Source organism: Schistocerca piceifrons, chromosome 5 (genome assembly GCF_021461385.2).
Source record: "Schistocerca piceifrons isolate TAMUIC-IGC-003096 chromosome 5, iqSchPice1.1, whole genome shotgun sequence".
NCBI lineage: Eukaryota > Metazoa > Arthropoda > Insecta > Orthoptera > Acrididae > Schistocerca > Schistocerca piceifrons.
The window spans coordinates 592,584,477-592,611,089 of NC_060142.1; the positions used below are offsets into that span (position 1 = coordinate 592,584,477).

A 26,613-nucleotide genomic window follows, 5' to 3' on the forward strand; every position below is an offset into this window, starting at 1 on the left:
CTTCCGCTCCCTGCATTTTACCCCTGCCACTTTCAGAATTTGAAAGAGAGTATTCCAGTCAACATTGTCAAAAGCTTTCTCTAAGTCTACAAATGCTAGAAATGTAGGTTTGCCTTTCCTTAATCTTTCTTCTAAGATAAGCTGTAGGGTCAGTATTGCCTCACGTGTTCCAATATTTGTACGGAATCCAAACTGATCTTCCCCGATGTCGGCTTCTACTAGTTTTTCCATTTGTCTGTAAAGAATTCGCATTAGTATTTTGCAGCCGTGACTTATTAAACTGATAGTTTCGTAATTTTCACATCTGTCAACACCTGCTTTCTTTTGGATTGAAATTATTATATTCTTCTTGAAGTCTGAGGGTATTTCGCCTGTCCCAGACATCTTGCTCACCAGGTGGTAGAGTTTTGTCAGGACTGGCTCTCCCAGGGTTGTCAGTAGTTCTAATGGAATGTTGTCTTCTCCTGGGGCCTTGTTTCGACTTAGGTCTTTCATTGCTCTGTCAAACTCTTCATGCAGCATCATATCTCCCATTTCATCTTCCTCTACATCCTCTTCCATTTCTATAATATCGTCCTGAAGTGCATCGCCATTATATAGATCCTCTATATACTCGTTCCACCTTTCTGCTTTCTCTTCTTTTCTTAAAACTGAGTTTCCATTTGAGCTCTTGATATTCATACAAGTGGTTCTCTTTTCTCCAAACGTCTCTTTAGTTTTCCTGTAGGCAGTATCTATCTTACCCCTAGTGAGATAAGCCTCTACATCCTTACATTTGTCCTCTAGCGATCCCTGCTTAACCATGTAACACTTCCTATCGATCTCATTTTTGAGACGTTTGTATTCCTTTTTGCCTGCTTCATTTACTGCATTTTTCTATTTTCTCTTTTCGTCAATTAAATTCAGTATTTCTTCTATTACCCAAGGATTTCTACTATCCCTCACCTTTTTACCTACTTGATCCTCTGCTGCCTTCACTATTTCATCCCTCAAAGCTATCCATTCCTCTTCTACTGTATTTCTTTCCCGCATTCCTGTCAACTGTTCCCTTATGCTCTCCCTGAAATGCTGTACAACCTCTGGTTTAGTCAGTTCATCCAGGTCCCATCTTCTTAAATTCCCACCTTTTTGCAGTTTCTTCAGTTTAAATCTACAGTTCATAACCAATAGATTGTGGTCAGAGTCCACATCTGCCCCTGGAAATGTCTTACAGTTTAAAACCTGGTCCCTAAATCTCTGTCTTACCATTATATAATCTATCTGAAACCTGTCAGTGTCTCCAGGCTTCTTCCATTTAAGCAAGCTTCTTTTATGATTCTTGAACCAAGTGTTAGCTATGATTAAGCTGTGCTCTGTGCAAAATTCTACCATGGGGCTTCCTCTTTCATTTCTTAGCCCCAGTCCATATTCACCTACTACATTTCCTTCTCTCCCTTTTCCTACTACCGAATCCCAGTTACCCATGGCTATTAAATTTTCATCTCCCTTCACTATCTGAATAATTTCTTTTATCTCATCATACATTTCATCAATTTCTTCATCATCTGCAGAGCTAGTTGGCATATAAACTTGTACTATTGTAGTAGGCGTGGGCTTCGTGTCTATCTTGGCCACAATAAAGTGTTCACTATGCTTTTTGTAGTAGCTTACCTGCACTCCTATTCTTTTATTCATTATTAAACCTACTCCTGCATTACCCCTATTTGATTTTGTATTTATAACCCTGTATTGGCCTGACCAAAAGTCTTGTTCCTCCTGCCACCAAACTTCACTAATTCCTACTATATCTAACTTTAACCTATCCATTTCCCTTTTTAAATTTTCTAACCTACCTGCCCGATTAAGGGATCTGACATTCCGCGCTCCAATCCATAGAACGCAAGTTTTCTTTCTCCTGATAACAATGTCCTCTTGAGTAGCCCCTGCCCGGAGATCCGAATGGGGAAGTATTTTACCTCTGGAATATTTTACCCAAGAGGACGCCACCATCATCTGACCATACAGTAAAGCTGCATGCCCTCGGGAAAAATTACAGCTGTAGTTTCCCCTTGCTTTCAGCCGTTCGCAGTACCAGCACAGAAAGGCCGTTTTGGTTAGTGTTACAAGGTCAGATCAGTCAATCATCCAGACTGTTGCCCCTGCAACTACTGAAAAGGCTGCTGCCCCTCTTCAGGAACCACACATTTGTCTGGCCTCTCAACAGATACCCCTCCATTGTGGCTGCACCTACGGTACGGCTATCTGTATCACTGAGGCATGCAAGCCTCCCCACCAACGGCAAGTTCCATGGTTCATAGGGGGGAATACTATCATATATCGATTTATTTGTGCAAAATCATCTCTAGAACATTCATTTCATAAATAAAATACAAGTAACAGTTTATCCTTCTAGAAAGCACAAAATTTCATCATAATTACATCAAGTGTGTATATATGTTGACGTTTATACTTTTTCGTGCAGCAATGTGGTAGTGGATTTCTGGATTTTGGGATTTCAATTTGGAATCGGTCATTCCACATGATCGAAGATCGGTTAGTACATTTGTCTCACATTAGCCAGTTTTATTACAGTATGCTGATGTCATATTTATTGACTTGAGGATAGCTTATTATATGTTTACAAACTGTTATCAAACAAAATGTATGCATATGGAATATCAGAACAGGCATGTAGATGAGTTGAAGATCTCCTGTCAAATAGAAATCAGACTGTTTTTTATAATGAGGAGATGTCATCAGGAGAAAAATTAGTAGGACTTCCATACAAGTTTGGTGGGATGTTAGTTAGTTATTTAGTTATCAGTGCATTCCTTTGATCATAATTGTGATCTCTCACTGTTATGTAGAATGAGTAAATTTATCATTATGGTACAAGGAGCTATGATTTCAGCTTGTGTTTCCAGTTAATTGTGTTATCTATTAGAATCTTTACACCTCTGGGTAAGTGGTCAAAGGCTTTTATGGTTGAATACATCTCTCTTTTGCATATCACCTGAAGGCTGAGTGAGGCATAGTGGAAGTCATTTTTTGTTCCAGTATTATATTTCTGGATGTTCATGGAAAACATAAATAACAATAGTAGCTTTCTTGGAGTGTTTGTAGATCAAGTTGTTTTGACACCATTAGAAAGTTGTTATGGGAGGCGGAGGGACTCACAGATAATCAACACTATGTTAAAAGAAGTAATGCAGAAAGGTTGGGGTTTAACATTCACTTAATGATGAGGTTGTCAAAATCAGCATAATTTGGTCTGACTGACTTTTGAAATAATGTATTCAGTCTGGGGATAGAAAGTGAGGTGGATTAAATTTTTTTGTTGATAAATAACTGGATCTATTTACAGAATGTTACAGGAAATGACTAGATGATCGGAAATGTGTAACCAATAACAATAATGTTCCTGAGCATAAGGATATTTCATGAAAAGCACTATACTTGTTACTACTGTAACTAGGGGTGACAGTAAGCACAGAACAACTAAACATGAAACACACAAAAGGCTTGTACAAGCGTGCCGTTTTTCTGTGTCTGCCAGTTGTTGCAACTCTGTTGGCGGTTGTGGCTGGTGCAAGAGGAAGCTGCAGTCTTAATTCTGTTGTAGTTGGTGGTGCTTCATGAAAAATGTACATAGGTGTCACATTGTTGATTGATACAGTTGTCAACCTGTCGTTTATGGCAATGACTGGCATCTTGGTACGTCTTCTTAAGACATGATGTGGTCTGGTGTATGAGTGTTGCAAAGGTTGCTTGACACTATCAGTATGGAGCATTACATGCAAGCAGCTGTCTAAATTATGATGCATGCAACTGCTCATTGTACCATGCCTATCGGGAGGCCTTGGGATGTCAGATGTAAGCAAATTGGTCTCATAACTTATTTAGGAAATCTGGCTGGTCTCATGGTGTTGTTTGTAGAGAAATTGCATGGACAAATTCTCCAGGAATATGTAATATTTCAGCATATACTAATTCTGCAGCTGAGGAATTGATGTGAGGGTTGTAAGTAGTTGATAATTCAAGGAGAACTATCAGAAGGGTAGATGTCCAGGAAGTTCTATTACACGTGAACACCGCCTTCAGGGACAAATTCTCCAGGAAGACATAATGTTTTGCTATAGGCTAATTCCATAGCTGAAGAGTCAATGTCAAGCTTGTAAGTAGTTTGTAGTACAAGGAAAACTATTGGAAAGGAACATGTCCAGGAAGTTCCATGCCACATGAATGCCACCTTCAGGGTATGATGCCAACATTCTATCATATCATTACTTGGGGAAGGGAAAGGGGGTGGGTGATAGCTAATGGTCTTGTGGTGTATGTAACCACAAAACTTCACTAGATTTGCAAACAGAGCAGATTCAAACTGCTGGCCACAGTCAGTAGTTATGTGTAGTGGGCAGCTGAATCTTGCTATCCACACTGATGCAAATGTGAAGGTTAAAGTTCCCACAGTGATACTGTCCACCAGCCCTGCCTGCAGCCAGCACGTAGTGTGACCTGTCATAGTGAGCAAACACTGCTGATCACCCGTTGGAGGAAGTAGGCCTACAAGATCAAGGTGCAAAATGTAAAGTTGTGTCTAGAAAATCACCGACAGGTGCATGCACAAGGCAGGACACCTTATAGTAGTGACATTTGGGACATGTTTGTGTCCACTCCTTGCAGTCTTTCTCCATCTCAGGCCATACTAAATGTTGTAACACTAGGTGGAAAGTTGGATGGGCTTTATGGTGGCACAGATTGTGAAAATTGTTGAAAACTTTGTGTTGAAATGTGGTTAGTAGAAACAGGCATGATCTTCCTTGAAAAACATCACAGTATATTTGGACATCATTGCCAGGAACGTTGACATGTTACAACTTCAACCTGACATGGCATTGCTGATGAAGGTCTAGAGTTCTTTGTCGTCTCATTGAGCCTTGACCACTTATGACAAATCTATAGTTCTTGTCACAATGTTGGTGCAGGAGACAATGGGTCACTACACTGTCAATGCCAGAAATGTGTTAAATGTTGGCAGTAAATTGACATGTAACTCCAAACCGTTGTATTGCCTAGGCAACGGCCTTGCCACAGTGGTAACACTGGTTCCCATCAGATCACCGAAATTAAGCACTGTCAGGCTGTGCTAGCACTTGGATGGGTAACCATCCAGTCTGCTGAGCACTGTTGGCAAGCGGGGTGCACTCAGCCCTTGTGAGGCAAACTGAGGAGCTACTTTATTGAGAAGTAGCGGCTCCAGTCTCAGAAACTGACGTACGGCTGGGAGAGCGGTGTGCTGACCACATGCCCCTCCACATCCACATCCAGTGACTCTTTTAGGCGGAGGATGACACAACGGCCGATCGGTACCGTTGGGCCTTCCAAGGCCTGTTTGGACGGAGAGTTGTACTGCCTATGAGAACAGTTGTTGCTGTTCTACCTTAAAGTGTAGCTGTTCTACCTTAAAGTGTAGACCAGCGGCTTTTGGTCTGTGTAGATTGTAAACTCTCTCGCTTCATTCTGTGGCTGGAAGCATTTAACTGCCTTGTACGCAGCTGGAAGTGCGCACCATATGCACTCCATTTCTACTGCAATGGTGTCAGTTTCCATGATAAATATGCAAGTGGTTGTCACAAACTGTCTGACAACTGCTGCAGTGCCTTGAGGATAGCTGTTTAGCTTGGGTCTACCACCAATGCCAAGGGTGCCTCAAGCTTGTGGTGCGCAAAGTGTGCTATGTTTGCCATACCGTGCTTTGTGGCCTCAGAAGCAGAGCACATCTTCTACGACCACTGCACTGGGGTACTGCCTCTGACCTTTGGTCGGTATGCTGTTCTGCTGCATGTGGTAGGTGGCAGTGGAAAAGCTTACCATCCCTAGGAACCTGTGTAATTCTTTAATTGTGGTCAGTCTTGGTATCTGCAGAACTGCTTTGACATTCTCTGTTAATGGTAGGGACCCTACAGGTGATATCCAGAGGTGTAGAAGTGTGATTTTGGGTTGTCCAAACATGCACATGGTCGCTTTCAACATGACATCAGACTGCTCCAATTGTTTAAATACATTTTTAATGTGCTGGTGGTATTGCTCCTTATTAACCGAATACGTGAGAATGTCATGGAGAAAGGCAAATCAAAATGGCAAACCTTGAAGTATGGAATCTATAAATCTCTGCCATATTTGAGCCACATTCCATAAACCAACAGTCATGAATTTGCTCTCATAAAGTCCAAATGGAGTCTTTGGGACTTCTTCCTTCACTACAGGAATCTGCCTTGGTGCAGTCTAGAATGCTAAATATTGTAGCTCCATGTGACATGTAATTGTAGGCATGCAACAAAGGCAGGGGATAGAACAGTTACAGTGTTAAGTGTGCTATAGTCACCACATGAGTGCCAAGCTCACCCTTTCTTCAGAACGACATGTAGAGCAGGTGACCTTGGGCTGCTTGACAGATGGATTATCCCTTCTCTAAGCACTGTGTCAAATTTTGCCTCGTCAAAGACCAGGCAATCAGGTGCCAAGCTCCTAGGCTCGCAAGATACTGGCAGGCCACATGTGGTTTCTGCATGATGCATTGTTTTATGAGGCACTGCATAGGTGTGCCTGGAGGTCTGTCCAACACAGGGAATTGCCTTGGTAAGGAGGCATACTTATCGTCACACACCTGTATCAGACTGCCACTGTCCACTGTTGCATTGCAATAAAATCCTGCAGCTGTCAGTCCAGTAACACTGTCAGCCAGCTGAGCACTGGCCACATCTGCTACGAGCTGGTAATGTTCCAAGAGACCAGCTCCTATAATGCCCTCCTCGATGGTTAAGTCCCAAATTTAGTTCAATCCGCTGTGTTCCGTATGTGGAGATTATGATTCATTAGTGGCAGAGAAGCAGAGCGCTGTCAGCAATCTGTTGCAGTGCATTGAAGTGCAAGCTAAGAAGCTCAGATCCAAACTGGTGTCTATTAAATACTTTTGGCCTTGTCTATTGTCACTGATGAGCAGATGTCATGACTCCACAGGACAGCCGGTTGCACCTACAACTGACTACCACTGGCTTTTGGGAACAAGCAGGCTGTTGTACATTTTTGTACCCGCTTACCAAACTTACCAGTAGGTAGGTTGTTATGTGTTAGATGATGCAGCATTGGATGTGAAACAACTCTGTGTTCTCTTGTTGTAATACCCGCTACTATTTCTAGTACTGTTTTAGGACAGAAGTGTGTTAATCTGCATACATAACAATTCTGCCTTTGATGCCAAGGAGGCAGAATCTTGGTCCACAACTGTGGTGGCCCCTACTGTACCAACACCTGACACTGTCACCTAACTTGAGAATGTACAATGGCCTCTTTGGTGCGATCGGCAAGTTCTGCCATGTCGTCCAGTGACATCTTCATTTATGATGCCACAATGGTTTTGATCTGTGGCAGTTGTCAAATGATCCACAGGGTGTGAAGCAGCTTGTCCAGTATGGTTACTGTGTTTAACTTGCTCAGTAAGTGATGTGAGTATTGTGATGTCTTGTAATATCCTATCTTCTCTTATGACAGTAAGTGCTGTATTTGACCCTTTGTGATGCTGAAACTCTCTGGATTAATTCTGATTTAAGCTTCTTGTATGAGTTTTCCTGTGATGGTACAGTAATGACATCGGGAACTTCTGTGGCAAACGGTGGTCAAGCTGGCTCATGAAGAGAGGAAATTCTGTCGAGTTAGCCATGATGCGCACATAGCAAACGCTCACTTCCACTTTTGCAAATCACAGTACAGGGTTGTTAGACCAGAAGGGAGGCAAACAGACCACTAGTCTGGACACTGTTGGTTCATCAGTCGTCTTGCCATGTAGTAAATTCAGGAGTGGTTTAGTTCTCTTCAGTTCAGGTTCTTCAGCTCAGATCACGTCGGGGCCACCACCTGTTGTGATCAGCATAATTTGGTCTGACTGACCTTTAAAATAATGTATTCAGTCTGGGGCTAGAAACTGAACTAGATTTAAATTCTTTATTGAAGAATAACTGGGTCTGTTTACTAGTTCGTAACACAGAACGTTACTGGAGACAAGTGGAAGATCAGGAATGCTTAACCAATAGCAATAACTTTCCTGAGTGTAAGAATATTTTGTGAAAAGCAGGATACCTGTTACTACTGTTACCAGAAGTGACAGTAAGTACAGAGTACCTAAACATGGAACATACAAAAGTATATCAAAATTCAGACATTAAGGAATTAACAACACATAGAAATTGTAAGAACACATACAAACCACAGCGTACCTGGCAACTGGTGCAGAAACTGCTTGATAGCTGCAATTCCTCTGTTGCTGCATACACATGACTACACCAATGAATATGCATAACATCACTTGTTTGTGCAAATAATAACTGAAGTCATGACCCACATAGCAGGTGCTACAAGGTCATCAGAGACAGCATTAGGTTAAAAGACTGGCAGTGGACCTTCAATGCAAATTAACAAATTAACGTGTGCAAGTTAGCTGTGATGAAATTTGACTGTGTAAATGGGCAGTCATCCACTGTAATCAATCGTAACCATTGTGTATCTAGTCTGGAGCAAGTCAAGACAGAATGACCACATCAGCCTATTTGCGGGGAAGGCAGGTGTCAACCTAAGATTTGTCAGAAGGATCCTTAGGAAATGTAATTTGTCCATGGATGAGCTCACTTAACGAAAGCATTCTAGGCTGGTTGTTGAGGAGTGCTCACCAAATTGTGATCCTTACCAATTTTGATGAATAAAGAGACTAAGAAGATCCAAACAAGATTCATCAAGAGTTTCTTTTGTCAGTGTCAGTTTCAGTGAAATGCTCAACCCGCTCTGCTAGGAAATATTGCAGGAAAGGTCTTAGTACCTGACAGGGAGCCTTACTTTCAAAATGCAGGTAGTGTAGATTCCAGCAATATGAGCCAAGGAACATGTTTTCAGTCTTGTTTATGTGCCCACAGATTGTTCAGTAACTCAAATACACTCCTGGAAATTGAAATAAGAACACCGTGAATTCATTGTCCCAGGAAGGGGAAACTTTATTGACACATTCCTGGGGTCAGATACATCACATGATCACACTGACAGACCCACAGGCACATAGACACAGGCAACAGAGCATGCACAATGTCGGCACTAGTACAGTGTATATCCACCTTTCGCAGCAATGCAGGCTGCTATTCTCCCATGGAGACGATCGTAGAGATGCTGGAAGTAGTCCTGTGGAACGGCTTGCCATGCCATTTCCACCTGGCGCCTCAGCTGGACCAGCGTTCGTGCTGGACGTGCAGACCGCGTGAGACGACGCTTCATCCAGTCCCAAACATGCTCAATGGGGGACAGATCCGGAGATCTTGCTGGCCAGGGTAGTTGACTTACACCTTCTAGAGCACGTTGGGTGGCACGGGATACATGCGGACGTGCATTGTCCTGTTGGAACAGCAAGTTCCCTTGCCGGTCTAGGAATGGTAGAACGATGGGTTTGATGACGGTTTGGATGTACCGTGCACTATTCAGTGTCCCCTCGACGATCACCAGTGGTGTACGGCCAGTGTAGGAGATCGCTCCCCACACCATGATGCCGGGTGTTGGCCCTGTGTGACTCGGTCGTATGCAGTCCTGATTGTGGCGCTCACCTGCACGGCGCCAAACACACATACGACCATCATTGGCACCAAGGCAGAAGCGACTCTCATCGCTGAAGACGACACGTCTCCATTCGTCCCTCCATTCACGCCTGTCGCGACACCACTGGAGGCGGGCTGCACGATGTTGGGGCGTGAGCGGAAGACGGCCTAACGGTGTGCGGGACCGTAGCCCAGCTTCATGGAGACGGTTGCGAATGGTCCTCGCCGATACCCCAGGAGCAACAGTGTCCCTAATTTGCTGGGAAGTGGCGGTGCGGTCCCCTACGGCACTGCGTAGGATCCTACGGTCTTGGCGTGCATCCGTGCGTCGCTGCGGTCCGGTCCCAGGTCGACGGGCACGTGCACCTTCCGCCGACCACTGGCGACAACATCGATGTACTGTGGAGACCTCACGCCCCACGTGTTGAGCAATTCGGCGGTACGACCACCCGGCCTCCCGCATGCCCACTATACGCCCTCACTCAAAGTCCGTCAACTGCACATACGGTTTACGTCCACGCTGTCGCGGCATGCTACCAGTGTTAAAGACTGCGATGGAGCTCCGTATGCCACGGCAAACTGGCTGACACTGACGGCGGCGGTGCACAAATGCTGCGCAGCTAGCGCCATTCGACGGCCAACACCGCGGTTCCTGGTGTGTCCGCTGTGCCGTGCGTGTGATCATTGCTTGTACAGCCCTCTCGCAGTGTCCGGAGCAAGTATGGTGGGTCTGACACACCGGTGTCAATGTGTTCTTTTTTCCATTTCCAGGAGTGTATATTGGGACTAGTTACATTAACTCCCAGTGTCATTTACATTTCATCTAGGACTTTAGAGTGTCATATTACTGTGATTTTTAGTTGTCAGATTTATTTTATAAGAAGTCTCAGTGTTCTCATAGATGAGTTAATTGTCGAACATCATTTAGAAAATGTGTTAGACATTTCTCTGAAGCAACTGTATTGGGGGAGTAGAGAGGGAATCTGTATTGGCTCTCCCATGCCTGCAGATTATGTCTAAAAAGAGAACTGCTGAGTCTGAGGAAGAGATTGGTATTTTTCAGACTGAATTAAAATAATGAAATGTGTACTAAACTAACTCACTGAACAGTAGAGACATTGAGTCTTCGACAGGCATAGGAACAAGACTGAAAACTTCACTAGCTTTTGAACAAATTCTTTTTCCAGCTAGAGTACACACCAGTGACTCAACACTTTTAGTACTTTCTCCAAAGTTATTTACATTCTGCAAGAACTTCCCATACCATAGAAATGTCACCTCATTGTGTTAAAGGAAGAATGGTATGTGAAAAACAAGAAAAGGTAATAAACAAGGGACAAAAAATGAAAATAGCACAATCACATTTAATCTTTCATTAATCAATTACCTTGGATTATTAATTATGGTGGCAGACGTTGGACAGCAGCAAATTGTATAAGACAGTTGGGGCCACAAAAGATGTAAAAATTAATGTAATAATAGACAAAAACTGAAGGATCCTTGGGGAAAAAAAGTTTGGTCACTAAATGAGTAAGCCGAATCCAAATGCAAAGATTAAATTTGGCATATATCAAGCATTTATGAATATGTTAAAACAAAATGCTAGTCTTAGCTAGATGATAAAAATTCATTCGTTTGTACATAATTTTCCAAGTAACTCATCATAAAGGACACTTTTACTTGTGTGAAACAAGTTAAAGTATTTGTTGACTTGGGGAAGTAATACCGTACATAAAGATTGCTGCCACATAAATACTGCCTGCAACTTATTCATGTTGAGTGGTGAATACTTCTCTCTCTCTCTCTCTCTCTCTCTCTCTCTCTCTCTCTCTCTCTCTCTCTCTCTCCCTCCCTCTCTCTCTGTCTGTCTGTGTCTGTCTTCATAAAATCAGGTGAACATCTTACCTCAAAATTTGATGGACCAAATTTTTCTGTTGTTTTCAAAGATTTTTTGTAAAAATCAATGACAGTAAGGGTAATTTTCTACCGTCTTTCATTTTTATTCAACTCTTGTAGGTTGTTGGTAGCAATGAACTTAAGAAATTGCATCCATACTTGAGAACTGAAGACTTGGTTGGAGCAATCTGGGTTCCTGAGGATGCTGTGGCAAAACCTCAAGCTGTGTGTTATGTTTTAGCAAAGTTGGCAAGAGAAGGAGGTAAGTTCAAAAACATTGCTTTTAACTTTTTACATGGAGTGACTCACATAATCTCATTACAAAGAAATTTGGTCATAAGCCTCACACTGTTTTTAAATCATTCATCCAATAACTTGGATGCTATCTTTTATCTTTTTTGTTTTCATGTGTGTGCAGGTGCACGATATGTTGAAGACTGCCAGGTGGTACAAGTTTTAACTGAAAATGCTCGAGTAAAAGCTGTAGCAACCAACAATGGAACTGTGTTATGTGAATATTTTATCAACTGTGCAGGAATGGTATGTAAGACAAAGGTGCAGTGGGACTGCTCCTTTAAATAAACAAATATGTGCCATTGTTACATACTTGTATTTCCCATGATGCCATTGTGACATAATTCTCACAATGGGAAACCATCTACCTAATATTTATGGTCAAAGTAGATTTTGAGGATAATTAGTCACTGGTGTCATATATGTCGGTAATGGAACTGCTTATTGGATTGTTATCAGTTGATTGGAATATAGTACTTTTGCTCAAGTGATTTGTTCAGCATATTGAAAAAAATTGCCCCAGTAGCCACTCAAGACACATTTCAGCCAGAAGCTCATTCCGACATGTCAGAATTAGAGATACCTGTGACACTACCTGTGAAGCTTTGCTTAACATTTTGTTTAATACTAGAAGTTTTGTTTGTGTAATTTTAATTGTGCCCACAGTCTGCATTATTCTCTCCAGAGCAGAGATATCTTCCCAGATATCTGGCGTTCCCCAAGGAAGTGTGGTAGACACTTCAATTTAGGAGGCAATGTAAGCAACCCTGGTAGATTATCTTCAGATGAAGCCATTGTTTACCATCATATGAGGTCAACAGAAAATCAAAATTCATTACAAAATTATTTATACAAGATATCTGGATTGTGCAAAAATTGGCAATTAACTGTGAACATTAAAAAGTGTAACATTCTCCACATGAGTACTGAGAGAATTTTGTTTCATGGTAAATATCACATATTTAGAGGTAAAGATGACACATTGAGTTGCAGACAGGCCCAATGAAAAAGCCTTTGTCAGAAAAGGAAAAACAGCCACATCCATTCGCACAAGCAAGAACATCGTGTGCACACATGACCACCACCTCTGGCAGCACAGACTGAAATACAACTGTGATGTAGAAAGGAAGCAGCAATCTGGAGGGGATGGGGAAGGGAAAGGTATAGCAGAGTGTGGCTGGGGGGACAGAAGGCCACTATCTGGTGGAGCATACAGATGCCGGGATAATTTCAGGAGCCTCAACCTACAGTAACCTACTGTCCCCACACCCTCCACCCAGCATTTTTCATCCCCTGTCCTATCACCTTGCTCCCATTTTTGTTTTCCACACTCTTTTGTGTGCTGCCCTCTGCCAGATTACCCACCCATCTTTCCCCTTCCCACTCCTCTCCTTTTCGCTACATTTCCCTCCTCCTCTTCACCTTCCTGCCCCATAGCCTCCTGATGCCATGACTGTTGGCAGTCTAATCTCTTGCATGCTCCTCCAGAAAGCGCTCTTCTCTCCCTCCACCCATACCCTACTATCCTTTCCCTTCTCTGTCCCCTCTAGATTGCTGCTTTCATTCCACATTGCAGTTGCATTCCAGTCCAAGCTGCCAGCGATGGCAGTCACATATGCATGAGATGTGCTTGTTTGTGTGAATGAATGTGTGTATGTGTTTCCTTTTCTGACGAACAGTTTGGCTGAAGCTAATGTGTAAGTGTCTTATCATTGTGTCTGTCTGCAACTCAATGTGACATCCTTTAAGTGAACAGCAATCTACCTTTTCATTATATTTTTGATATTCCAACCTGGAGTTTCCATTGTTTGATATATTTAGAGGTAGTTGATTCAACTAAATATGTAGGGATTAAAATTATGAGCAACTTAATTTGGAACCGTCACATAAAAATGTTCTAGAGAATATAAACTAAAGAGGCTCTTATTGACAGGACATTTATAAGCTACAAAAAAATCCACCAAAATTGCTTACACTTTGCTTATTGATCTTTCACATGCATATTCCTGTTCATTAAGAGATCCTTACCAAATAGATTTGGCAGAAGACTGGAAAAGCTCAATAAATCATGGCTAGTTTTGTGTTACAATAAAATAGTGCAGAAAATGCCAGATATAAGCAAGTTGGAATGACAATCATTAAAACAAAGGTGTTTTTCATTACAGTGAAATCTCTTCATGAAATTACAGGCAACAAACCAAAACTGTTTGTTGCTTTACACTTATATAGGAAGGAATGCCCATCATAATAAAAAAAGGAAAAGCAGAGATTATATGGAAAGATTTAGGTGTTCATTTTTTCTGTGCTCTATTCTAGAGTGAAGCAGTAGATTTGTAATCTGCAAGTGGTGTCTTGCTGCCTCTGCCAAGCACTCCCAGTTTAGACAAATCTAACTGAAAAGGCTCTGAAACAGTAATCTCCTACCCTTCTCCTCTCACAACCCCGCCTCACTCCACCCAACTACACACACATCAAAAAAAGTTTTGCATCACCTCGGTTCCCAGAACTCCTGAAGGTAGATGTTGACTGTGGATATTGTATCACAGACACAGTCCCTTTGACTGTTCAGAGATGTCACTAAACCTGCCCAAAGAGGTAAACAACAGTGCATGAGCAGCAGCTATTAGATGGAGGGGGTCCGACAGATGATCAGTTCCAGTCATTCGACCAGGAAGGAGGTACATGGCTCGTGTTGTCTGTAGTTCAGCCATACCAAGATGGTCAATACTGCAGTTCGATTTCATCCCTATTGTTACTTTGTGCCAGGAAGGGCTCTCAACAAGAGAAGTGTCCAGGCGTCTCGGAGTGACCCAAAGCGATGTTGTTCGGACATGGAGGAGATACAGAGAGACAGGAACTGTCGATGACATGCCTCACTCACGCCACCCAATGGCTACTACTTGCAGTGGATGACTACTACCTATGGATTATGGCATGGAGGAACCCTGACAGCAATGCCACCATGTTGAATAAGGCTTTTTGTGCAGCCACAGGACATCATGTTATGACTCAAACTATGCACAATAGGCTGCATGATGCACAACTTCTCTTCCGATGTCCATGGCAAGGTCCATCTTTGCAACCATGACACCGTGCAACATGGTACAGATGGGCCCAACAACATTCCAAATGGACTGCTCAGCATTAGTATCATATTCTCTTCACCGATGAGTGTCACACATGCCTTCAACCAGACAGTCATCGGAGACGTGTTTGGAGGCAACCCAGTCAGGCTGAACGCCTTAGACACACTGTCCAGCGAGTGTAGCAAGGTGGAGGTTCCCTGCTGTTTTGGGGTGGCATTATGTGGAGCCGACGTACGCTGCTGGTAATAATGGAAGGCGCAGTAACAGCTGTACGATATGTGAATACCATCCTCCGACCGATATTGCAACATATCGGCAGCATATTGGTGAAGCATTCGTCTTCATGGATGACAATTCATGCCCCCATCGTGCACATCATGTGAATGACTTCCTTCAGGGTAACAACATTGCTTGATTAGAGTGGGCAGCATGTTCTCCAGACATTAACCCTATCGAACATGCCTCGGATAGATTGAAAAGGGCTGTTTATGGATGACGTGACCCACCAACCACTCTGAGGGATCTATGCCAAATCGTCATTGAGGAGTGGGACAATTTGGTACAACAGTGCCTTGATGAACTTATGGATAGTATGCCACAACGAATACAGGCTTGCATCATTGCAAGAGGACATGCTACTGGGTATTAGAGGTACCAGTGTGTACAGCAAACTGGATCACAACCTCTGAAGGTCTCGCTGTATGGTGGTACAACATTCAATGTGTGATTTTCAGGAGCAATAAAAAGGGTGGAAATGATGTTTATGTTGATCTCTATTCCAATTTTCTGTACAGGTTCCAGAACTCTCGGAACCAAGGTGATGCAGAACGTTTTTTGATGTGCGTATCATGTATCAACAAAAAGTAAAATCTTTAGCAAAAAATTCATTTGTTTGTTTTTACCATACATGTTTTATAAATCTACATCTGTTGCCTCAGAAGGACCAAAACATGTATACTAACCATGAAGTAAATTACAAACTGTAAGCCGACTCAACACTGTAACTATGAAATGCAGAATTGAATGTAGTATCACTGATGTTGCCATGCAAACTGCAATGAAATTTTGAGAGTACCAGTAACTACCATAGCAAGCTATGTTATTTGTGGGATGTTCATTTGGTTGCTACGTGAATACGCAAAATGAATACCAATGGCATAACCAATAAAAAACATATCGTATGACACGTGGTAGACTTCTCTTGTAATTTTGAGAAGGAAACCTCACAGAGAAACACAAAAGAATCTATGAATTCATTGAAAGCAGTAAAAACATAAATTCTATAGATGACTATATGCTAGGCAGCTTCCGGTACGTGAATGTAAGTATCAGAGGTCTACATACAAAGCTTCTGCATCTATATGGATACATAATGTGCAAGCCATCATTTGGTACTTGACCACTATCTGTGGACATTCCCTTTTCTGTTCCACTCACAAAGTAGTGAGGGAAAAATGACTCTTTATATGCCTCCACACGAACCCTAATTTCCTTATTTGTCCTAGCAATCCACACAGGAAATGTACATTGGCAGCAATAAAATCATTATGCAGTGAGCCACAAATGCTGGTCCCCTCCAGGGATTCACAGTTCACAGGTCACTTCTGTAATAATTCTGTTTTGATTTGAACCTACGGGTAACAAATCTAGCAGCATGCCACTGAATTGCTTTGATGGTCTCCTTTAATTGGACCTGATAGGGTGCCCAAATGCTCAAGCAGTACTCAAGAATTGCCCACAGAAGTATTCTGTACTCGACAATGGGTCACACTAGTGTCCTACAAGTGGTATCCTTTATAGATCATATCAGCTTCCATCTAAAACAAGTTGGCATTCATCACAGCAAATAAAAATTCTGTCCAAGTCATCCCGAATCATCCCACAGCTACTTGACGATTACACTTTCCCATGCACCACAGCAGTACCACCAGTCACAGATTTGCTGCTCATCCTGTCTGTTAGATTTTTTGTGTATACGGAGAACACAAGCAGTCCTATTACACTCTGCTGCAGTCATTGCCCAGCTTTTTATATTGGTATGACTACCAACCAGTTGTCCACCAGAGGGAACAGCTGCCGCCAAACTGTGACCAAGAGCAAAGTACACCACCACGTGGCATAACATGCAGCTAAACATAGTACAACTGATTTCAGTGGCTCCTTCACTAACCAAGCCATATGGATTCTTCCTTGTGCCACCAGCTTTTCTGATCTGTGTGGATGTGAGTTATCCTTAAAACACGTTCTCCACTCCTGTAATTATCCCAGCCTCAACCTACTGTAACATTGTTCCATAAGCTTTAAATATTACTGTGACATTTCGTAGGCCATCTAGCACTTTGTAACCTCCCCTCTGTGGAATGAGAAACCCTAACTTATAATGTAGTGGACCCCTTGAACTGTCTGGTACGGTAAGTGGTTTATTTACAGGGGTGCGTGGCAGGTTCTCTTTGTGACTTACCTACGCGGTGGCAGCATAGTCAGCCTCCGCACTTTCTCGACCTGTAATCTTACCTGCCCTTACCTGCAGTTCAGCCACTCATACATTATTCGGCACCCTGTGGATTCTGGACTTAGCAAATATGTAGAACTGAGGTTTTGGAGAGGAAAAATACATAGAACTAAGGTTTTGGAGAGGAATTTCGGTGCTACTAAAAAACGCAATGCAGCTCTGATAAAAGCAGTTGTATTCTAGAGACATGTTGGCCTCAAAATCCTTTGATACAATTTATTACAAACAAATTGCAAAATCGTAGTTTACACACCAGAATCCAGCCAGATAGTGGTCAGATGGATATGCCCCTCTAAGTGGGTTCAAGATCATTGTCGGATACCGATTGCATTTGGTTGTTGTCCCAATCAGGCTCATTCCAATTGTGATCATATTAATATAATTCACTCAGCTGCCACATGGGTATTTTAACGCACAAGGCCAGGATCTTATATTACCAAATACCAAAGAACTCAGTCTTTACTTACACTTGATACCCCACATAAAAATAAGCATGATCATAACCAATTGGCAGAAAACCAAAAAACAGAATTGCAACAGTAGTAGCGAGCACAGCAGCTGCCTTACTGTGTTCAATGACTGTCATGTTGTTGCATGCAATAAGCTCTGCTCAATTAACTAATTGCATCTATGCCTCACTAATTGTCACATATTAAGATAAACATTCATTCACAGTCAAAATAACTTCACCAGCTACACGAACGTTACTTTGTCATGGTCTTATTCAGATTTAGCCAAAAAGCAAAGCTTAGTTTGTAATCTTGCGGGGGCACAACTGCCAGCCACCCGTACTGCTTCCCGGTTGAACAGCTAGTCCTCAACAATGGCATGCTGTGTGCCCTTCTCCACCACTAAACCGCTTGTGAGATCAGCCACCATCTTCTCCTTTAACACAGACACATTTTACCTTATACTTTCCCTGTTGCTTTCTGTGCATATACGCTTTTGATTTACACTCTTCTGCCAATTTTGCTCTGGCCCTCTGCTCCAATTTAAGTTTTTTCAAATGAACTACTTTTTTACCCTTCGGCAGCCTCTGGCCAGACCAGTCCACCTTCTCCATCCCCAAGGGGTGTCTGCCTGTGGATACTGCATCTTATTTCTGAGCTACCCTGGCTTTTCTGTGTCCTTCTGCCTCCATGTTCTTCGAAGTCACCATGCCAGCCTACCGCGCTCGACTCTGCTCTTATCGTAAACCTTCGGCACGCTACCCCCACTCTGGCTGACGTCTGTCTGCTATCCCACTGCATTCTAATCAGCGCTCACTTAATTAAAAAGGCTAGAACTTTAGTGTCATTGCCAATACAACAAGCAGGTTTCTTTCTGAAGCCACCTCATATTCTTAGCTATCGAATGAAGTTCTTAAAACTATTGCTTATCTGAAGTGTGGTCATTCTTGCACAGCACATTGCCACGTTTTACTACGGTAACTCACTGTCCTCACACCCTCCACCCAACAGTTACCATCCCCTCTGTCCTATCATCTCATCCCCAGTCTCATCTCCAACTCTGTTTGTTTGCAGCCCTCTGTCAACACCTCTGCCTGTCTTTCCCCACTCCTCTCCTTTTTTCCCTTCCTTCCTGCCCCACACTGTACCTGTTGGCATTCTATTCCCTGCACACTCCACCAGATAGAGTTTGTCTCTCTCCCCACCTGTACACTACTACCCCTTCACGATCCATTCCCCTTCCCCATCCCCTCCAGATTGCTGCTTGCATCCCACATGATAGCTGCAAGCTGCATTCCGTCCCAAGATCCTGGAGTTAGCAGTCGTGTGTGTGTGTCTTACTGACAAAGGCTGTGAAAGCTGTGTGTGACTGTCTTTTAATTGTTCTTGTCTCCAACTTGACATGTCTTCTTTACAGTAAGTAACAATATGTCTTTTCCTACATTGTTAACAACTGCTTATCTGCTGTCTCCAGCATAAAAACTCTCCTGGTCTTCCTGATAGATATATGAAACTTAAGTAACAGTTGTGACTGTGATGACATTGTGACTGCTAGTCCCTGCCTCTATACTGATATTGTCGATAAGGTCAGGCCTCTTTGTAGCTTTGAGGTGTATTTACTCAAGACAGCTTTTGGAGAAAGCATATTGACTGGGGTGCATTCATCATTTTTACTTCCCCTCTTGTTTTGCCATCTGCCTCCTTAAAATTCAGTTTTTCACTTCTGACTAATTACCATTAACATACGTGAGTATAATCTGCATTTTCATAAAAGAGAAAGGCTGGCTCTTAGCCTTAAAGAATGTAACACCAGATCTGATTTTGTGCTTAGTTTTATGTATGTAATTTATTTTATAATTTATTTCAATTATGCCTAGTTAGTATCTTTCGTTACAGGGTGAAATCAGTAATTGTTTTGTAACTTAAATTCTATTCTTGACATATAAACAAATATAAATTCTGTACTACTTACAAACATTTGGAGGAACAAGTAACAGTATTCTTAAAGGATCTATTTGGCTCTATTCGAAAACATGTTAGCAAAGCCAGCCCTTAATTAATTCCAAAGTGATTAACAGTTTTATCAAAAGCATTGTTTTCTTAACAATATCTGTTAATTTCATCATTTAAACAAATAATTCAACCTAAACCTAGTAGTAGAAGAAACTGTTAAAAAGAACCAATTTTTCGATGCATTCAGTTAATTTAATGAGTTAAGTTTTAATTGTAATTTCTGTAAATTTAACTTTGAACAGTGTGTAGATCTAGTACCTATTATTGTAAGGATGTATAAGGTCCCGATTTTTGGTCCCAAGACAGTCAGCCCATGGCCGAATTACAGATGAGAAACCTGTGTTGGCTAGAACAACAACAATGCTTCAACTTAACTCTGAAATAAGTGTTATACAATTAGGCCATGTGTTAAAACAATGACAGTGTCTGCTCCTTTCTGTTCTTCAAGAACTGTGAACTTTGTGGTTAAGTTTTTACTGCTCACAGATGTTCGATAGTAAACTATTGTAGCAGTATGTGGGGGTTTGGCTGCAAACTATTAATGAGGCTTATGGAAAGTTAAATCAATAGTGCACTGGCCATATATAACTATGTCTTGTTAGCGGGTTGTGAACAGTGAAAGTAAATGCAACTGTGTACCTCTCAGCTACATTATTTAAAGTAGTCAGTGTTATACTTCCACACCCCATTTTTCAGCCAGTATCACAATGCACTATGTTGACACCGAGGACAACAAACGAAGAAATGAAGAAGGCAAACTGTCACACTCTGACCTGTCAAGAGACTCTTGAAATTCTCCACCCAGTTATGAAGGACAGAAATTTGCAGTCAAGACCTTCACAGAATCCACAGATCCTCTGTTTAGACCCTCCATTTGGTTCCAAATAAAGGATCTTGATTGACCCTGGGTACAACACTGCAGATTCTATGCTCTGCTTACACTCGGTGAGTAAGGCCAGCAGTATTTACAATACCACCAGCCACTGTATGAACAGAGAAGGACCTCAGAAAACAAGCAACAGAAGTCATTGGCATTGCATGAACCACAACTCGCAGACTGCACTCTGACTCTCAATAGCCACATGCAGGGCTTCCTCCTCACCTTGGATGTGGCCCCCCAGTAGACATACTGAGGATACATTGGACTTCTTCCCAGCCCAGACGCCATTTCCCTGAGGGGCTCCATAACACACCTAGTGTTCAGGCTCCTGATAACTAGCAAATCACCTCCGCCCGCTCTGTCTGCCTGCTTAGACCCTGGTGAAGGAGTGGCCACTTGTACACTCACAGGGTGAATGAGTGAGGCCAGATAGCCAAATCCCACATTCAACCTACACATCTAGTAATGTGTACAGGTTACAACCTTCACCCACTCTGAGGTGAGTGCATTCCCCACATTTGATCCTCTGGTAGGTGCCTCAGAAACAGAGCTCACATTCGAAACAAGCGATACGTGAAGTGCCGTATGTGACTCGCTAGTTTCCCTGAAGGTACTACATGCTGAGACTGTTGCTTGCAGATAGCCGACTGTGACTAACAGCATATGCAGCTGTGAGTTGCATGAATGAAAACAATTAAAAAATGAGCTTTGTTTTATTTCAGACACAGATTTGAGCTATCTAACTTCTTAAAATCACAAACGCAAGTTACTGCACAGAGACTGTCAGTGACAGTAGTTCACTGCATACTGACAGACAGCAAAATGTGGGTGTGGGAGGCTACATTACAATATTCATAACTATGCAAATGTGGCACTGCAAGCAGTGCTAAGCTACATTAAAAAATCTATTATCTACAAAGGATGAAAATTGATAAATAAAGAAAAAACCCTGTTGTCTATCAAACATGGATTTGCACTTCCCAACTTCTTAAAATCACAAATGTGAGCTACTACAATGAGATTGTCACCAACATTAGTTCTCTCTACTCTGGTAGACAAGGGGCATGAAAGAGAAGATAATTTCTGTGATTATTCATTCCAAAAGTTCTCAGATTTATAATTCTCACTTAGTATTTTCTTTATGTTAAATATGCCATTAATTCTTCTTTGTTATCCTCTTATGGCAGTGGGCAAGAGAGCTGGGCCAGCGATGTAGCCCTAAGGTGCGTGTGCCTGCTGTCCCAGCAGAACACTTCTATGCAACAACTGCGTCACCACAACTGTTGTTAGATCCGTGGTTGCCATGTGTGAGGGATTATGATGCACATACATATGCTAGAGAGTGGGAAGGAGGTTTTATGGTCGGTGGTTTTGAAAAAGAAGCAAAACCTGCATTTGGGGGTGGAGGTATTCCTGAAGAATGGAGAAATCGCTTACCTCAAGACTGGGCCCATTTCAGTAAGTGAACTTTCTGTGCCTGGTGACTCCAACTACTGTATTTCTTATAACTGTAAATTCAAATTGATTGTGATACTGGAAACTCCAAAGTGGACTACAAATAATGGAAGGAGGAAATGTAAACAGTCATTATGGAGCTGAGGCATTAATCAATCAATACGCAAATAAACAAACCACTTGATAATGGCCATGAAATATGTTTTATGCAACTGGAGTTGCTGTTTAATCAAATTGATAGCAACAACTGTAAGTGCCCTATGTCCAAAATGAGGATCATGTTGAACAAAATAACAAAAAAAAAAAGAAAGAAAAAAATAGCATGACCAGGTGGAAAGATGTATTTGACCCCTTGATAATGGCCTAAGGGCCAAAACTGGTCATGAAATACAATTTTTTTATGACATTGGTGTTGATATTTAATCAGATTGCTAAAACAACTATGGATTCCCTGTCTCTGAAATGAGAAGCATGTTGAACAAAGTAATGAGACTGAAACTGTTGCTAGGCTTTCAGACAGTATTCTTCTTCAGACCTAACTAAGAAAAACACACACATAATATGAACAACAGCAACATCATTCCTGTTGGCTGCATGTAGTCCATCAGAAAATGTGTGTGTGTGTATTTAGGAGTTTGCCACTAGTTTCAGTCTTCTTTTACACACCTGTCAGTCACTCAATGCCTCATTTATATTGTGAGTGGTTGCCTTTACTGCTTCCATTATTTTAGAATAGGGTGATATAGACATGTAAATCTCTTTTTGGGATACATTTAACTTTCAGAATCTGTTTTATTCATGGCATATGTATTCATGTTGTAATTTTTTATCGCTAAAATGTAGGATTACACTGTTTAATTTATGTGTGGCAACATTTCATGCATGGACAGTTGTTAGATTGTGTGTTTTATCTTCAATATATTTCCAAATAGGAACTTTATAAGAATACCTTTTGCCTCACACTATATTTTTTTCGACTGCGTCCGATTTTATTACTCAGTATTTTTTCTGGTAACTTCAATTTATTCTCTCTCTAATGAACGAAAAGCACTACTTTACTTTTGTTCTACAGTATGTAGTACAATGTAGAACAAAAGCAACCTAGTGCTTTCCATTTATTATAATGTTGTTCTACTAAAATCCTATGGAATATTCAGTTAACATTATTCTCTCTCTTTCTTTTTTGTACAGTCTTCGTGTGATTTAGCTTCCTCTCTGCAAAACTGGCTATTGTTTTGGCGTGCATTCTTCCATCTCAGTACAGATGTTACAAGTTTACTCTGGTAGATGATGCAGGCATACTAACAGACATCACATTCACTAAATTACAAAAAATTATTCAAGCAATGAAAAGAATTAATTCTTTTGATTATATAGGGATATCAAGTAAAATCTTGAAGCACTGAGATCATTTGGTCTAGAGCTATGTTTGCAATCAGTTACTGGTCCAAAGTGTGTTGGTCTTTTTAGATCCTTAGGTAGCATGTGGATGGGCATCTGGTTTACTTTCTAAACAGACTCTCATTGTGTGTTACTACTTGACTATAGACATTTTGTTTTATGGCTTTCATGTCTTAGTTGACTAATTTGTTTTTGTCAGAAGTAAACTGTCATATTTTTACATATCTTTCTGCTTATTTTATTCAAATATTCTTTGGCAGTGATTTTTAGAACTGTTCTTTAGTCTACTACCTCCAGGGTTTTTGGAGGGAGGAAGGAAAGAGAGAAGAGGAGGTGGGGTCCATCCTTTTTTCAGGCAATTTCTGTACATGTCCCAGGTATCAGAAAACACTTTTTTTAGATGTGGTCATGCAAGATTATTCTCAATATGTCACAGACAACACATTAGTACGACTATAAATGTTTGAGAAGTATCCACATTAATGAGATATATTAACAGCATTTATAGGATCAGAGTGTGTAAAATGTATGTCTCTGTTTTCATTGCTACATTCAGTTCCCTTCAGTAGTTACTGATGTCTTAGTGGATCAGAGCTAATGCCAGTCAAACATATTGTTTCTTGAATATTGCTTCAAATGACAGGAAGTATGTTCAAACACATTGCTTTGCCAGAACACATTGATTCAGTTTCCTGAAGAACCCACACTTTTCAGTTTTTTGTGCAGGAAAATTTGTTTCTTTATTCTGTTAATCCCAATTGGTTTGCTAATCTTGATGCACCAATGTAGGAATGCTTCCTTACCTAATTTGTGAATTGATTACCAAATGGTAGAACAAAGTGTGGTAGGTGCCGCACAAGGAACAATTTTCACACTTGTTCAAGGAACACATCTAATTACTGAGTACGTGACTACAAAGAAACACACAAAATAGTCTCAAAATTGATAAGCTCTGAACAAAGTCACTTGCTGGCATGGGTGGTGCTGGAAAAATGAGCGGCATGGTAAAAAAGCAGATGCCAAGCAAGGTGGTAGTCTCATCCCGAGTTTCACCAGGGCAATGATATTCCGACATGCAGTGTGGAATTAATAGTCTTTGGCAGAAGACACAACATGAAACACCATTTAAAAGCCCAGCTGTGCAGCATGGTAGAGACAACATGGCGTGGGTGTCTATGAAAACTGCACGGTATATGTTGTCATGTGGCATGTCCGTAGCAGTGCGAGGACATAACAGGAACTGATGTTGACACTGCGAGTAGAAGGAGGTGACTGATCAAGGCGAGGTCAGCCGAACTCTTGCTATGGACCGAGCTACTGTTCTGCACCAGTAACCAGTGTCCGTAGTGTGCACGTTTCTGGTCACACAGTAGGATCAACAGCTTGGGACAGAACTAACATATGAAGGGAGAAACTCACTGCCTTAGCAGGTGGCCATTGCAAGCTAGGGGCATACGGAACTGCTGGGACAGCTGTGCAGCGAAAGACTGCCACAGTCTTTAAATTTTGATGTATTGTTCTTGTCATTGTTATACACCTGTTTAAACACAAAAGTGGTTGTGACTTTCCAGTCTCATTGTGAATTTTTGTATGAGCAGCTGCTTCCTTCCAGTGTACCAAAAATCTCCATTTTATGTCTCAATAAATAATCATTAATTGCTACAGCGTTAAATTTACATTTTTTATAAAACCAGTATTCTTCTTGGAATATTTTAGTTTCCTTTTGCTTGCTTATGTCAGAAGTTTTGCCACTTTCCCTCCTTCTCTACATCTATTTAAATAGTTTAAACTCATTTTCCCCAAAACAATTTAATTAACACATTTGCTGAACCATTTTATATTAATAACTAGCCAACACAAACATTCTGTAAATTTATCAGTATTTTGTTGACATCACAAATGTAGTCTTTGTGTATCCATCTTCCATCACAGACAGACACAATGAAGAAGAATGCTAGATGTATTTGGCTATTGGACTGAGTCTTTCATCAGATGTAAAAAACTCAGACACCTTAACACAAGCACCATTTACACACACACAGTCACTGTTGTCTCCATGTACTCAGGCCCAACTGTGACTGCTTGGCAGTCTCTGTCTCCGAAATATCACTCATATGTGTAATAAGTGCTGTTACAGTAAAAACAGTCCAAAGTATCTGTACTCTACAACTTTTTTTATTTGAAATCTAAGTGAATCTGAGCTGTAGGTGTCATACGTCATGTATTCAGAACTGATCTTCAGCGCTTCATGACATAATGTAAAAACCTGTTCGTAAAACACAAACACGACACACCTCACATGCATGCCTACTCATCATTTATAGACTTAACTGTAAATCCCTTCAATACTCATGTAGTGTATCCCCAAAGGAGCAAACATGTCAGATAGCAAGAAATATATGATATTGAACTAGCTCACTTGAGATATATGACCATTTTACCAAGAGAATTAATGACTCAAGAATTTTGAGAACAGTACTCTTTTTCTTACCATGCTTGCAGAACCACTGTGGGAGAAAGCGGTACACAGGTTACCTATACTGAATGACATGGCAACGCCAATCCTTACTAATTCACCAGATAATTTTACTCCTGATGGAAAGTGGATTCTGGGAGAAACACCTGAGGTAAGTGAGGCACAAGTTTGTTTTGGCATGGCTAATTTTTGCCAGTAGCCATTGTAAGAAGGTATTTCAATAAACTGAAAGACTGTGACTGCCCATTCTTCCTATTTAGGTAGACAACTACTTTGTAGCAGTGGGGATGAATGGTAATTCATTGCAAGGTGCTGGAGGGATTGGGAAAGCAGTGGCTGAGTGGATCATTGAAGGTGAACCAACAACAGAACTGCTTCCATTCAGTGTCCAGCGTTTTATAGATTTACATAACAATAGACAGTATTTACAAGAAAGAGCAAGAGAAATTGTTGGAAGGTAGGTGTGGATCACTGGATCACATCTGTTTTGAGTGGTAAATATTTTTGTAATGTTTTACCTTATCTAAGAAACTTTGCTTGGAT

At 41.4% G+C, this 26,613-nt stretch overlaps 1 protein-coding gene across 3 annotated transcripts in view; it reads left to right on the top strand.

The window, feature by feature from the left end:
* Positions 1-26,613, top strand: part of LOC124798516 (pyruvate dehydrogenase phosphatase regulatory subunit, mitochondrial-like) — a 163,883-nt gene that overhangs the window by 43,360 nt on the left and 93,910 nt on the right. For all 3 annotated transcript variants that reach the window (XR_007016947.1, XM_047261960.1, XM_047261961.1), the window contains exons 5-9: positions 11,625-11,766; positions 11,923-12,044; positions 21,926-22,196; positions 26,097-26,221; positions 26,331-26,527. Coding sequence is in view for 2 of the 3 variants with exons in the window: in XM_047261960.1 (XP_047117916.1) it covers positions 11,625-11,766; positions 11,923-12,044; positions 21,926-22,196; positions 26,097-26,221; positions 26,331-26,527 (857 nt within the window). In the remaining variant the exon portion in view is untranslated. The remainder of the gene's footprint in view (positions 1-11,624; positions 11,767-11,922; positions 12,045-21,925; positions 22,197-26,096; positions 26,222-26,330; positions 26,528-26,613) is intronic.